This window comes from Nothoprocta perdicaria, unplaced genomic scaffold (assembly GCF_003342845.1).
Source record: "Nothoprocta perdicaria isolate Ctin4 unplaced genomic scaffold, notPer1 scaffold_137, whole genome shotgun sequence".
Taxonomy (NCBI): Eukaryota; Metazoa; Chordata; class Aves; order Tinamiformes; family Tinamidae; genus Nothoprocta; species Nothoprocta perdicaria.
The window spans coordinates 1,334,057-1,350,265 of NW_020454505.1; the positions used below are offsets into that span (position 1 = coordinate 1,334,057).

General features: G+C 35.6%; 1 protein-coding gene across 5 annotated transcripts in view; it reads right to left on the minus strand.

Annotated features, from left to right (window-relative positions):
- Positions 1–16,209, minus strand: part of NBEA (neurobeachin) — a 462,643-nt gene that overhangs the window by 70,687 nt on the left and 375,747 nt on the right. For all 5 annotated transcript variants that reach the window (XM_026033944.1, XM_026033943.1, XM_026033942.1 and 2 more), the window contains exons 45-46: positions 9,680–9,792; positions 636–776 (exon numbers count right to left, since the gene is read on the minus strand). In XM_026033944.1, the coding sequence (XP_025889729.1) occupies positions 636–776; positions 9,680–9,792 (254 nt within the window). The remainder of the gene's footprint in view (positions 1–635; positions 777–9,679; positions 9,793–16,209) is intronic.

The window sequence follows — 16,209 nt, forward strand, 5'->3', positions numbered from 1 at the left end:
TGCAAAGAAAATCTAGATTCTATTTGTCTCTGAAGCTTGGCAGCCAACCCTAGACCTGTTTCTGAGGATAGATTTAAATATGAAGTTTCCAGAATTGAAATAACAGTAATAAACTGGAATATGCATTTTTACATTTCTGAAAAGTATAAGTTATTTACTCATTGAGAAGCATGGTTCATCTTCAAAAATTATTATTTCATGCTACTTTAATGTAAAAGTTTGGTTCTGTAATTCACATGTCACTCTGACACAGCTTAACTGAGATTTTTGTGAAAGTTTTTTTTATGTTGTGTATATCTGTTTCTAGCAGTAAATAATAAATTAATATATAAGTAATATCATTTTTCTTTATTTTCTAGAAACTTTTTTCCAATGCATTTCGAGGGTTTTCTTAATTATATTGTTTACCTGTCCTTATGCTACCATTTTGTGTCTAAAAATATTGCAGATTGTTTAGGTAGGATGTACCTCCTGATCACTACAAATGTACATACACAGTATGCACAGAGATTTTGTGAATTTTTTAAGAACTTGAAGATTCTGATGGAAACGTACTCTCATTAAAATATCCAAATATTGATAAATGACAGGAAAGATACTGTAAATAATGAAAATCCAGATCCAGGCATACTTACAATACGAACAAGCCAGGCCAGTGTAGAAGTAGATGTAGAATAGTGGGTGTTGTAATGGTAAGGTGGAGTCTGATCATCTTCCCAAGTCTCATAACGTTCTGCATAGAAGACTGCTCTCTTTGGGTTCAAAGCCCCAATTGGCTGCAAAGGGATGAGAAATTGAATAAATTACAAAATGAAGGGCAGCAGTGTCTTTTGTGTCACAGGTTAATTCTACACTAAGATTCACTATATATGAAAAATCCTGCAGCCAAGTAGAGAAAACTCATTCCAGGCTGCAATAATTCTTTCAGGTTGCTGCAATTTTGCAATTTTATTTCAAAGGTTCTCTACATGAGAAGTCTTATGACTTTCCTTATTTTAATTGTCAAATATAAGCGACCCACATCTGCAAAGTTTCAAGACCTTCTTGAAGCATGGATTGCTTCCCAATTAATTCAGTAACATTGTCCTGGAAATGAACCTCTAAAACTGTATTTAAAATGCACTGCGGCCAAACTAATATTTCTGTTGCTGTCATTCACCATAATCACACAGCTAATGAAAACTGACTATTGCTCACACAGGATACTTTGTAATGCCCAGTTCATGATGAAAAGATTTCATGTAGAACTGCTGATGGTGTCTGGTGATTCTAAGCAGAAATATTTAAAAAAAAAATGCTTATTCCTGCAAGATAGGATATACCTTCTGACTGAACAAAACTATTTTTTTACTGGAAAAGGAAACAAGCATTTTACTTAAAAACCAATAGAATATGTAAATTATTCACAAAGTCAAGGCTCATTCTCAGTGTGTTTGACAGACAGTCCATAAAATTTAGGTAAAACATCTAAGGAAATGTAAGGCAGTAATAGGAAATGCTGGTTTTGACATATTGTTTAGAGGAGACTTGGTTTTTTGGGATTACTTTATCCATCTCATGATTTCCTATAAAACATATCAGTTATTGTATGATATAAAAGTCTGAGATAAATAAAATACAGCAGGAAGTAAAGAAAATATTAAATAAATGATTAAATGCAAAGCTATCTTAAGTCCGTTTTTCCAGATCAGGTATAAGAAGCATATTTATCTATCACCAACCTGCAATTTCTAAGTTTAGCTCTTTTTGTAAAATGATAAAACACTTAAGAGTTTGAAACTTGGAGGAGAACACATTTCCTCACCAGAGAACTGTACAGCCTTTGCATTAAAAATGAAGTTAGAATTTCTATCATAAACTCACATAAGTAAGGAAATTATAATTTGAAAATAAATATATTCTGGACTTTAACCATTTTCAAACTGCTAACTGTTATTCTCACATTTCATTTCAGAGTGAATTTAAATCCAACCATTTGTAATGGAGACAGTATAAGGTCAAGTCAGTGTGTTTCTCTAAACTACATGTGTAATTAAACATTTCAAAAGCTGCAAATATTTATTCCTTCAGCACTTCCATCTTTATTGAGATCGCTTTTTAAAAGGTTGGAGCAGAACATGTTGTTTTCCAATTTTAAATACTGTAGCTTGTTTTTAAATAGGAGTATTTGATGGACAGTTGTATTTTAAAACATTATTTTTGCAATTTTCACATGAAACATCCTGGACTCTTAATGCTTTGCTGTGTCATGGAGATGTTAATAGCCTTCTCAGATGTGTAAAATGTATGAGTAATCCCTACGGATCAACCTTATCTGATGCAGATTTCACTGCAAGACCTCACAAAACATTCTTGAAAGAGAAGTATGAGCCATTCCCTAACACTTTCCAGGCTTGTTTCCCAACTACTGAAAAATAGCAAGATAAATATTTGAATTTTTGATGCTCAGTTTCATTACATATTCAGCCACTCTCCGGAAACATGCAGGCATTTTTACAGCCTGCAAATTACTCATACATAAATGCATAATATAGCGATCACTACTTAGCCACTTTCTTGAAAGAATAACTTATTAAAAGACATTATTTTCTTATGACATCTTACGGGATCAATAAAATGAGCAGCTCTCTGTGGCCATCACTAATTTAGAGCAGTTCTGGGCTGCTTTGGGCACTGAATGGGACCTGTCGATATCACCCACTGGATCCACTTCTTGAACAGAAAAAATGCCTCTCTCCAAGGAAACATTTTAAAAGCTAAAGTAAGTGATAACTCACTCTCTTTCACTGTAAAATGGAGTAATTACAATAACTGATTCTTAAAAGTAATTAAGAGATGTTTTATAAACTGTAAAAACTGCATTGCTATTTTTAATGAAGACTTATTCTATTGTTTTAAATAACTTCTTGTGAAATTTATACATATGGTTGCATTTAATGCAAAATACACCTTCTTCTCTAGAACTTGATAACACTTTTCCAAAACCATACAAAACAATATTGCAAAGACATCATCTTTGTATCCAAGGTTCTACAGGGAGAAGTGCTATTTCAATTTAACAGTCAGATATAAGATATGAGGTTGTAGCATTGTGCATTCCCATTTTCATGTAAAAGATGCACACACAACTAGCTGAAATAATCTTCTTTCAGAAGACACGTGTTCAATTTATTAAATGATTAACCTAAGAAGCTGTATTCTGAAGATTACCTTCATCCTCATCAATATTCTTTTCAGAGTCAGAATCCATTTTTCTTTCAATTACTTTATGATTCATTTGAAGGGAAAATGCTGAAATGCACAAAATATCCGCAGAATAAAGTAAACTCTTTAGGTAAAATATTATGAGATCCATCTCTCCTTTTGCATGGCATGGAAATTTCCATGTGAAAATATCTGAGAAGAATCTTTTATGGTAATTACCCTTTCTTGTTCCAGAGAGAGAAGAAAAATAGAAGAAAAAGAAAGGAGGGGCTGAGATGGAGTGTGTCTGCAGGAAGGAAGTCCTTGACTTGTCTGGACACATGCTGGATTTAAGAAGCATAGATTAGGGATGTGGGGATTCAGGAGACAGAGGTTCACTGCTGTGCTTCCACAAGGATTCCTGCTGTTAACTGCTTAGGTGTGAGCACAGGCTGCAGCCCGGAAGGGTGTCAGGAAACTTGGAGGTGGCTCCTGGCTGGAACCTGGCTGCAGAGGTGGCATCGGGGAGGCCGTCACCGCGGCCTGCACACGCAGCAGAGCTGCAGCCGCTCGTGCCACGTTGCAGCCACAGGCTCAGGGTGGCGTCGGTCACCTCTGCCCTGCTCCAAACGCATCCCGGAGCATCGGATTCCACTCGGCCCCTCTCCTGCACAGGGATGTGGCAGCCCCTGTGCGCACCCTGACGCACGCTTTAATGGGAAGGACTTAACTGATCCTGGTTCAGGGCAAAATACACATGAAAAGTTACAGCTGAAAGTGCTCAAGCCTCTCTTTTTGTTGTTGCTGTTGCTTAATTAAATATCTTGCTGATTAATGAGTTTATCAATTAGAAGGTTGGCCTGTATGCACAAAATGGGCAGATGATTTTCGGAAGAGATGACTTTGGTGAATAAAATGGCAAACATGAGGTGAGCTCCAAGCCTGCCACAGGTGTCCCGTCTGATTTCTTTTTAATGTCCATGTGGCAAAAGGCTGTTCCTAAAGGAAACTGAAAGCAAGAAGCCATCTTTGAGCTAAGACATGTCTTTTCTGTAAAGACATGAAACCTCAGGTGTACAAACGAGCAGCCAAACCAGGACTTGGTGTGATTCGGTGCGTCTTCCAATAGATGACAAATTCTGAGTTTTGGCCCCTTTTCCATAGCCTTACAATGCCATGCTCAGTCCACAAAGTCAACTAATACAGTTGAAATTTGGTTATAAATTTGACATAACCCCTATTTGTGTTTGGATCTAACCTCATATTTTCATGTAGGGGAAGAAAATATTTTTAGCTCCCTGTCACAGAGATGTTACAGATGAAGATGTATACTGAGTCTCTGTGCAGCATTTTAACCATAAAACTAGTAGAGGAGGTGAATATGAGTCAAATTGTTCTGTATTTTAAACAACAACAAAAAATATTTCTACAAAGTTTTATAAAATTAATTTTCCAAATGCATTATGTGCTTTTTAAAAAATTATTAAAAATACCCTCTGTAAGGGCTCTCATATCAAATACTATTGTCTGTTTATTGAATGGTTTTATAACATATTCTTTCTTTTCTACAACCAAGGAAAACAGCTCACTGGATGACAAAGACTATTCAGCTATTTCACTTCTGATATACTAAAGATGTTTGAGTTTTTGTTGCTTTTCTCCCCATTTAAAAATCAAAGAAGTATTTACTTTAACATTAAAAACACTATTATTCATGCCCTTCTTTTTATCTGGTTAATCTCTTTAGACAGCTGGCCTTTGAACCAGTATATTGTCAATACATCTAGTGTTTATATCCACGGGACATGTTATGCTAGTTCATGTAATATTTACAGTTTTGCCAGCTATCTTTGTAGACCTACATTCTCTCATGAGAGTAGAACTGAATGTAGCTTCTTATTTATCTGGCCACTGAAATACTGTTGCTTATCTTGACTCTAATTCATGCTGCAGCTACCTTATCTGTTTATCTATCTCCTTTTTTTTTCCTAACATACTGCACAGGATTGTTTCTGGGTACAAAAGAAATTTTATGCATGGGTTTATTTGGCTGTGGCTGAATACAAATTGAGGTTACACTGGCTGCTTGGCTTTTTCTTTCTGTTATTTAAAAAAAAAAACATCTAAGGATGACATCTTAGTACAATAATTTAAAGGTTAAAGCAAATTCTAAAATTATCTAAGTGTGTAAACAGGCTTTTGGTTGCCTTATCAATTCCACAGTTTGAGTTAGCGTAACAGTTCTGCCTGATTCAAAATACTGGAGTTTCATTCAGTAAATTAACTTCTCATTTAAGAAAAAAAATGATTAACTGTATGGCTTGTACTAAATCATAATCAAACTACTTTTTTTTCTCCATGACTGTGACGTGTCTGACACAGTGGCATGTAGTAAAGCTTGAAGCTACATAAACTATACAGAAGCTCATTTTACCAGGGAAAGTGGCTCTTGTAAACCTATAAACTCCATTCCATAGCCCATACATTTTTTGAAGTATTAAGTGTGGTTTGCCTTGAAATATTCACACTTTGGTGCGTTCATTTGCATGATTACATTTAGAAGCCTTGGGGCTTTATCACTTCCTTTTCTTGAAATGGCACAGTAATAAGGAAAGGTGGTTATGCTCATCACCACCCGTCAGTCAGACACCTTCTTTATTAACAAAATATAATTTTTTCCACTCAATGAATGGGCGTGTGATGTCTCATACACATGTCAATATTAGTAGTACTTTGCCTGGTGAAGAAATCATTTTATTTAACAGGATGTATGACTCTAAGTAAATGAGGAGAAATTCCCATTTACACTTTAATAAGCAGGGACAATGCAGCATGTCAAACTCATGCACTCACTGCAAGGAGTAAAAACCATGCCAGTTTGCACAAACAAACTATATTACATTTTAAGTGCCTTGCTTGAAAACAAAACCCCCCAAAACTCAACGGGCAGTAAAAGCTGCGTACAAATTTCCCACACTAATATCAACTACCATAGGAAAGGTAGGAAAGATTTCCAAAGGAAATCTCCATAAAGAAGAAAATAAGCAGATCACCTGGCCATTTGATAGTGAGAAGATAATCTATGTATCTATGACAGCCTATTTCATTAGCTTTTCATCCTGTCAAACAATAAATATAACCTTTAACCTTGTATATGTAATGAATAAAACTTGAGCCTACACTGTCTAATCAAATGAGAGGTCCAATATATCCTACTGATACAGCACCTTCAATGCCCATGTGCCCTGTTTTTAAGTCTCAAATTATACATAAGAGGAAAAAAAAAAGCCTTGACAGGGGAATTTCCAAATACTTCAAGGGAAAAAGGGAAAAGGGAAAAGCTACTTTCAGGTTAATATTTAAATATAATTGTTGTATGAGAACAAATGATTTCTAATGCAAAGTTACCACAATGAGAAATCTTACAAATAGAATAAAATGGAATAGAAGAAAAGTAGTTATAGATCAAGCCTGGTTTGCAGAAATGGAAATAATTATGAGCTAAGTGAAAAAGGTATATGATATCCTGATTAGTCAATTATAATATTTTTTCTATACCTTTGTATGAGCTTTGCATGATAAAAACACAAATTATTCTGAAATAAGCTAGATTTAGCATACATACAATTAGCAAGGCTTTAAAGATTTTAAACCAACACAGCGAAGAAGGACAGGCTTTTCATTTCAGAGCTTTTGGGGGCTTTCACCATGTATGCAATAGTGTTAGAAATGTAACTACTTCAAAAGACTTTTTGAGTGGTATTAATTAGAAAATATTAAAGATGGAGACTTTGAAAAGCAACGGGAGGGGGCAAACCATAGATAGAAAGTAAGCAAATGACAAAGAGATTTTATCCATCAACAGCTTAGCTGGAGACCGTGATTTGCCATCAAATCTGCAGGAACATTTCTCGACTGCACAGTAAAATCTGACAGAAGCAAATAGCTTCTCATGGAAGAGATACTGTGTGTGTCTGCCCCGGTGCCTGACCGATGTGAAAGCACTTCACATTTCAGTAATATGAATAATAAATCACTAACCATATTTTATTCTTCCCACTCAGTATCAGTATTCATTTCCCTAACAAGAAGAGAAAGGGCTCGCTTAGAGACACTTGGCAGCAAGGAAAACAAAAACAAAACTGCCAAGGAAATACTTCAGGTAAGATCCAGCTAGGAAGATTTCTACTGTTAATCCACACAGGGAAGCAAGACACAAAAACTGCGTGAGAGTCAGAGTGCACAGAAGTGACATTTCATATGAACTGGCCACTATCTTTTATGGACAATCATTAATCTATTTTTCCTTTTAAACCCGCTGTGAAAAGAAATCTAAGAAGCTGCAAGCAGTTGTTGTTACAAGAAATACTTAGAAAAATTTCATTACCCTCGTTTGATTCTAAGGGATCCCAAAACATTTACAGATTACAAATGTGTGCACAGATTACACCCGTGGGATAAAGACAGCCTAGATCTCACCTGCAAGGAATGATCATCCTGCCTAGCTAGCTGCACCAAGCAGTCAACACCTCCAGCTTTTCCAGTGGAAATCACTTTGGAATAAGAGAATTCAATTACCCAAACCAGGTAACGAAAAGTCCAGGCAAAATCCTGCTGTGCACGGTGCCTGGATTCCTAAAGAAATACAACTAATCAGGGACTTGGTTTTGCAGTTGCTTTCAGAGAGCGCTACCAGGAGTGCAGTGATGCTTAGTAAATGCTACAAGCACTAATTCCATAATGAGTTCTTACTCATAAGGAAAAATAATCAACTCGGCTATCACACTACTTCCTGCAGCAACTGAATACTTTAATAGGCTGCCATAAAAATTTGAAGTCAACCAAAACTAACTACCTTATGAAGGGCTCATGAGACACGGAATAATCTTTTTGTGCTTCACCTCTCAAGGTGAAAGAAGCAAATTTTAGAGATTTTGAGGGTCTTGAAAAGTCTATCACTATAAACATTCTAAAACTTTTTATTTTTTTACATGTTAGGGAACAAGCTTGTGCATGACTACTACTGATTTTTATTCAATTTTTCTTTTTTTTGTAGATTTTCCTTATTGTTCCTGGAACGAAGTGCAATAACATTATAAAACTGAAAAACACATTTGTAAATCACAGCTATAATACTATGAAAGGTCAAAAGTTCTACACAGCATAAGTACTCTCAATGCATTTGTTTTAAATCTGAGGCATACTGTCAATGTCATTTAAATTCTGTGTTTATTTACTGATGTATTATTTTTAGGAGGAAACAAAAAAGGAGAGGAAGTGCAGATTTCTCCATCTGCTCTCTCTTTCAGATCCAGCTCTGAATCTGAGACTCACACAAGGTGCAATCAAGAACCACTCAACTTACTTAGGAAGTCTCACAAAAGCAGGCTCTCAGGAATGGTTACATCTAGAAGTACTCAGAGTGTTTTCTTTCTAACAGGAATACAACGAGACCAAAATATCTAGGGCAGAGTCTCTCACTTGTTGCATAAAATGTGCATGAACAGGAAAAGGAGAAAAGAAAATCAGACTTAAAGGCAGAAGCACTAGCAAGCCTCATCCCTGACCAACAGCAAAAGGGAAAGCAGGGACTGCAGTGTGAGGCCTGGGGATATTTTTTTTTCCATCTCCAGCCTTATTCCTAACGCCTGAGAGTGACAGACGCCTGTGGCTTGGGGCACCGCTCAGCATGAGGAGTTTCTCTCTCTGGGCGGGTAGGAGCTGTTGCAAAGATGCCATTGCAAGACAGCAAAAACCTGAAGTTGGGGTTGGTAGGAAGCTACCAGCCTTCACCATCAGGAAAGGGCATGTACAGTCTTGGTTGCTAGAAGCCAGGAAAAATACTTTACACAGCTCAGTTTCAGGTCCTGCTTCCTCCCTTTTTCCCAGCTGGGGTGAAGCAGATGCTTCTGCCTTGCCCAGGCAGGGATGAGTGACCACACTTGTACCCCAGTCTGTACCAGCTTCCCAAGTTTGCTTGGAGGACACATACAGATATGTGTTTTCTCATAGATATCAGTTACTCCAGGGCCCGAAATACAAAAATACTTCTTTATTGAATAATTATCAAACCGGCATATTGAGAGGTTATTAGTCCAGTCACTGCAAAATAAAGTGAAAAAAAAAGTAGTCTGAGCTTTCTGTCTCCGAAGGATCAACTTACAAAAATGAATGGAGATAATTAGTAAAACCAAGTTGTCTGTGGCACTCATGACCTGTAAGTTAGGAGGTACTGATAAATTAAAGTTTTTGAACTTTAACACACAGAAATAGTATAATGTGGAGGTTCTGTATAAAGTAATTCTAAAATAGAATATAATTCTGACTTTCGTGACTTAAGATAAATACTTACTTATTAACCCAACCAAAAGTGTAAAATAAAATACGTTTGAAAGGATCAGTTAAAAATACTTACCAGTTAAAAATCTGTTAAAATTATTAAGGATGGTTATTGTTAAAAGGATGGTTATTTTTCTTTAACAGAATTTAAACATACCTTTGAAAGATCCCTGAAGTTGCCTGGGAGGGTCAGGTCTAGTTCTTCAGATTCGTAGTTTGTTAAAACCCACGGAAATACAGGATATTGGTTCAGATCATTGTACGTTCGTCCTATTAAGGAAAAAAAAATGTTTTAAGAAATAGGAAAGAGTGCAACATTCTCCAGCTACAAAAAAAAACTAGCAGTTACATTTTTTGCATCACATATTCCCAATTCCTGTTACTTGACAGAATCAATTATAACTCTACAGCCCAAAGAAATACGTTAGCTGCACTTACCTTGAACGAGAAGTCAACATTCACAGAAATCAGCATATGAACAGCAAAATAATATTCAAAATTAATTAAAATATATATGCTTTCTTAATTTCAATAAAGCTACTTGTGTAATGTGAATGTTGAAATTTAAAGCTATTGTCAGACTATTTTTGTTTCCGTCAACTCTATGATCGGTTGGCAAAGATCAAGTACCCATTCACAAGAGGCTACATTTGAGGTCTGCAAATCTAGGCCTAAACTGGGGCTCTTTGGCACTGAAGAAGTCATTAGGACTTCTCTGGGGTGCTGGAATGAAGGTGGAAGGGCAGGCTGGCTTTATCACTATTTCTTAACCACTGGGAAAATAAAAAAAAAACCAAAACATTTTGTCACTCCTATAAAGCAGAGCTGACTGCCCCAAGTTATTTTCTCCAAACTTCATGAAAGAACCAGTACTACTATCCCAGGAGCTCAAGAATGTGGAAGAGTTTCAAAAGAACAATTTGCAACTAAAATGCCTTGAAAATCATGAATCCATCAGCAGGGGAACGTGTGTGAGGGATGGCCCTAACTGCTGTGTCAGCCAGTGTTTAGCACTATCTAACATTTCTGTGATAAGACAAATGATCACTACCATCCACCATATGATTTACAGAGAACCACACAATATGCAACATGAGGCTTAAAAAAAAAATCAGGTAATAAATAAGTGTGTGTGTGTATTTATATAATATAATTAGCAGGCTGAAATAACCCAGGTTAACAATTCCCAGTCCTGCAGCAGATTTACAGCCCTGTCTCACTAACTGCTTCCTTCCAGATTCTGGACAGATTCCTGGGGTACGAAACCTGGCACAGGAAAACACAAGCTTCCTTGTTCTGGATCGCCTTTGCAATTCTCCACAAAGATCAGCTCTACTTTAATGAAATATGAAACTTTCACTGCTCTGCAAACACCTTATTTTTTCAATACAAGTTGATTTGCTGAACAAGGAGCATGTTTCTATTTTGTACCGAGAGCCTCACTGGAAACATAAAAAGTGGGGTTTATATTCGCATTTCTATGCTTTGAATGCATGAATGTTCACAAGAATGTAGAACAATTAATTGAGGTGCAAATGCAACTTAGTTAAAAAGGTAATACCTGCTCCACGTACAACAAACAAACAAAGTAATACAGGCAGGCAGAAATCAAAATATTTCCTTTTCTTATATATATATATTTCTCATATAACAATGAATGAACTCAAAATTATTCATTGACTGCATGAGAATTTATCAAATAATTAATTCAAGAAGTAGACTAAAATTCATCTGTGAGAAGGAAAAAAATATAAAGGTAGTACGGACATTTATGTTTATAGACAGTAGACTAAAAGAAAGCAGAGAGTCAAGAAAAAAAATTTACCTCTGTAAAGGTCAGAACATCCTTTTGTAAAATTTTCAAAAGGAAATTTTAGGTTGTCCAAAATTACTTTTAATTTCAAGTTAGGTTTCTGACATTGAGGTTTTATTTAATTCCAATACTCACTCCTTTCCTTTCAATATTTTATCACTGAGATTTAGCCTTTTTGTTGCATATTGGAAAAATAACAAATATGTGCCTAGCACAACAGAAAAAAACAATCTCAAGCCTAGCTATAGTACATGAGTTCTGATTTGCCATGTGATGTTTATAGATTGCTGCAGTGATGAACACAGCAACACATGAACAATTATTTATTGTGCAGATTTAAGTGCAAGCCAGGACACTGCAGTACCTGTTGGGTACACAGTCTTACCCCACAATAAGAAACAATTTGAAGTCATTTATCTCTTAGCATAGGATAAGCGACATAATATGAAGCCTTAGGGATAATGTGTTTGATAAATACGATCATAGTTTTATGATAAAACAAAGTATTCACTTCTCTCCTATCTCAATATTTATAAACATCATTTATTTATGGATAGATTAGCTAGTAGGATATCCATTAAATTGTCTAAGAAATAGTGAATCATTTGGGTTTTTTTTAAATTCAAAAAATTTCAACAATTCATAAATAAAAAATGACTTGGGAAGATAAGCCTTGGTGTAAATTGTGGAAGGAGACCAAACATATACCTGATGTGACAGTACCACACATTTATGGTCATCTGTGTAGAGGACAGTCACCCAGGGTTATTATGGGATTACAAATCCCGAATTCTAAACATGCATAAATATTGCTGTTTAAACTCTATAAGGAATACCCTATTGATCAGTCCTGCCTTTACATTGATTATTTTCATAATAAAAAGCCAAGAGACGAACACATTTTGCCATCTCATTAATTGTTCAGTGCTTCTAGCAAGAATCTGTGCTTTCTTCCTAAGCTAAATAAACACAACACATAAACCTATACTGCTATTGGTAGTCACTGCACCTCTTTAGAAGCTTCAGATTTTTCACCAGCTGGGCTTACAGAGATTAATATTAAAGGCTGAATATTAAATATGCATGCCTATGACACTAATCTACTTGTACAATAAAACTGAGGCGCAGTAAATGAGATCTCAGAAATACTGGATATGTTTCTTCATTAAAAAAAAAACTTTTTAATTAAACCATCCAATTTAATGTTTTTATATGGCACTTTAGTTTGGAAGGTAAAGTGAGCTAGAGACAGCTGACAAAGAAATTATAACTGCAATTCCTTGGTGAAAATGTTAATGACAGCAAAATATTGTTTAATTAGATGATTGCAGCATCTGGATTAACACTCTTTAAGAGCGATGTTCCTGTGCTTGTCTGCTTCTTCACACTTTACAGACATTTTGTCATCTCTAGGTCATTAGGAAAGAATTTTTAATGATTTTTCTAGAAGCAAGTAGTTCGAGTTACATCTAATTAGATGACAATAATAAGCCCAACACATGCAGTAGCTAAATATATACATAATTAACCAGTGAGGGCTTGTACATCACAGAGTAAAAAAGTGGAAAATGCTAAACAGGCAAAAAAAAAAAAAAACAAGAGGGAATGATACCCAGAAACATCCTATTTAAAGACTGACTTGCAAGCTTTTGGTGGAAATATCTGGTGTTGCTTTTGCATGAACCATGCAAATCCAAAAAAAAAAGAAAAAAAAAAAAAAAAAAAAAAAAAAAAAAAAAAAAAAAAAAAAAAAAAAAAAAAAAAAAAAAAAAAAAAAAAAAAAAAAAAGAGAGAGAAAAGGGAGAAGGAGTTGGGCTGAATTTATTACCTGAAGATGTCAGTTTCCCCACAAAGCTTTAAAAATAATTCCTTTCCAGTAGAAGATATTACTTAAGAAAATATGAATAAAATTATTGTCCACTTCTTTTAAAAGCTCTAGCAGGTAGGATTTAAAAGAACTAAAATTCCAATAAATAAAAATGCAAACCCCTATTTTGTTTATTGCAGTTAAGGGAAAAAACAAAACAAAACAAAAAAAGCAAGCAGTATTCATTTAAGTACAGGGAAATAGATTTCCAAACTAGACTCCCAACCAAAAATGCAGGCACTCCAAATATATTACAAAATGACTGCTTATCCCCTTGTTCCCATTCTTCCTACTTCCTTTACTGTAGTGCAATAATTTTAAGTACTTTTTGTTTCTATAACCTTGCAACTGAGAATAATAAAAAATACTTTTTTTTTCCCATATCATCCAAAGCATTATAGCTGACACATGTTCGCACGTAATAAGGCCTTTTCCTATGTGCCTGAAGAAAGGACAGTTAATATAATCATGGGTCTTGCCAAGGCTTCAAAGCTAAAGGATCCCAGGGAAAGGCAGAGGGAGGAAAAGGCAGGGAAAGGAGGAGGGGGCTTGGCCAGGAAAGGCTCATGTCTACAGAGCCAGGACAAAAACCAGGGGCACGGGGAGTGTAACACGGAGACTGATTGATAAGTAGCAGAGTGCAGTGTTTACCTTTGGGAAAAAAATCCAGAGCTGTAAACATGATGAAATATGCTCAAGTCATGAAAGAGGGCAAGAAAGAGGTGAAGACCTTAGAAACAGAATAGGACAGCGAGAAAATAGTTGGCTAGAGGGCCAGAGACACAGGTTGAAACAAGAGTTTTGAAAATGGAGAGAGCAATTTTGAATTGAAATTGCAATGAGAGGTCAGCACAAGTGATAGAAATCATATATCCTTGGATAGGCAGTGATTTAGAGAAAGGGAATTACAATAGCTGAAGCAGACAGTGGATGAGTTATGAGGAAGGATCACAGCAGAAATGGAGTTAAACAAAAATGAAGTTGCGCAATGTTTCAGAGGTGGCAACAGGCTGATGCATAAAAAAAAGAGTGACAGAAAGAAGGATTTTTCCAAGGGGACATGTCAGTATTTCAAGCATTGATTAAGGATATTATAGAATAGCTCGGGGCCATGTTGTCAAGACAGACATATTGGTCAACCAGGGAGAGAGGAAAGGACAGATTCTTATACTTGGCTCTATTGCACAAAGCCCAATCAGGCTGTATAATTAACAGTATTGCAAGTAGGCAAAGGATTTTGTGTGGGTAGGGACCCAGTTACACAGGTCACAAAGGAAAAAGAAATGAGTTGGTGTCAGAAGCATCACTTGTGAACATGTCTTTCTCAAGGCTGCGACTTGAATAATTTCTGAAAAGGGTCACACAGAAGCATGAATGATTTCTCACCATTCTGTAAAAGATTAGACACCAATTAAACATTATGGCAGAAAAAAAGGAAGCTCCAAAGAACGGCCAGTAGAATTCTACTTTTTTTGAAAGAGAAGAAAAAAACAACCAAGGGGCTACGTATCAGTTACCAGAAACCACCTGGCAAACATCTACATTTCTTATTTGACTAAGCTATGGCTCATGTATGCTGAATAAGGCAATCTAGGCTACATGATGACAAAAATGCTGGTGCTCATATTTTTCAATAGATAAAAATAACAATGTTGCTTAAGTAAATGATTATAGTCTAAAACTAGACCATCACTGTCTACACAAACAATTACTGCGAGAAAGACTATAGCCTTTAAAGACAAAATTCTTACAGGAACTCATTAAAACAGAGTTTAATTAAAAGTGTACTTGGAAATTGTATTTCCAGAAGAAGAAAGATAATAAAATAGATGGAATGTCTTTACTTGGCAGTATATCTTTTTTACCAAAGGGTGCCATAAATACATTCTATCCTTCCAGGTTTTGTATGAAAAAGAACATATATTTTCTTTTGACTGCTGAAGGTCCTGTCTGTGACAGATATAGGAATCTTTTCCTGTTTAACACAGATATACATGGACAGTTCTCAGTTCCAATGTTTTCAATACAAGAGCAACATGAAGCAGAGGGAATCTGCTACCAGTATAAATGTATTTCTAGTGGAGATATTCAGGTGATATTTGTGCAGGAATGCCTGTTCATCGTAATATTTTAGAGAAATAACTTTTTTCAATAGAAGACTTACAGAAATATAGGCACATATGTTAAAGCAGTTATGCCATTCAGATTGCTTCAAAGCTTTTGTTTCTGCAGATTCCAAGACCTCAGGCCCTGGCAAAATAATGCCATATGATGGTGAAGCTCAGAAACAGCCTATGGTTTTCTACCACACATCTGTATTCTGAAGCTCTCCCTATTGTCATTGGACCTGGAGAGCTTATCTGCATGATGGGGACATCACCAGCTTGCCATCAACTCTATGATGAGAGTCCTTGTAATTTTCCCAGGTTCTTCCTTGGTTTGGGGAAATTAGCTACCTAGCTGTGCACAATTTATTACAGTTAAAAATAAAGATCAATTTTCCCAAAATAATCTGGGGACTTTCCCTTCTGTTCAAAAAAAAAAAAAAAAAAAAAAAAGAACAACAACAAAAAACCAAGGTTTGTAATAAATTGGAAAAAAAAAGAAATCATTGTCCTGGATACAATTTCTTAATGAAATTCAGGCAGCATTTAATCTCATGTGTTGGTTGCACAGTTTTTGTTCTTTTGATATGTTTCCTTTTAATTTTTTTTTTTTTGGTATAGTAGGCTGTGACTTCAGCTATCAAGGATAAATTTTATTCTCTTTTTCGAACAAAACATCAGGGGGTTCTGCAAGACTGAATCAGACTGAAGGCAGATGCTGCAATAATTTTAGCAGATGAATTATATTTTTATGTCAACAGTCTCATTACTAAACAAATCTAAAAAATAAAGGAGCAGAAATCAAATGTAAAAAATAGAGGATTTTAGCAGGACCTGTTATTTCACTGATACTACTGGAACATTATTAGATGTGACAGCACTCAGCTGACAGTGCTGAAATG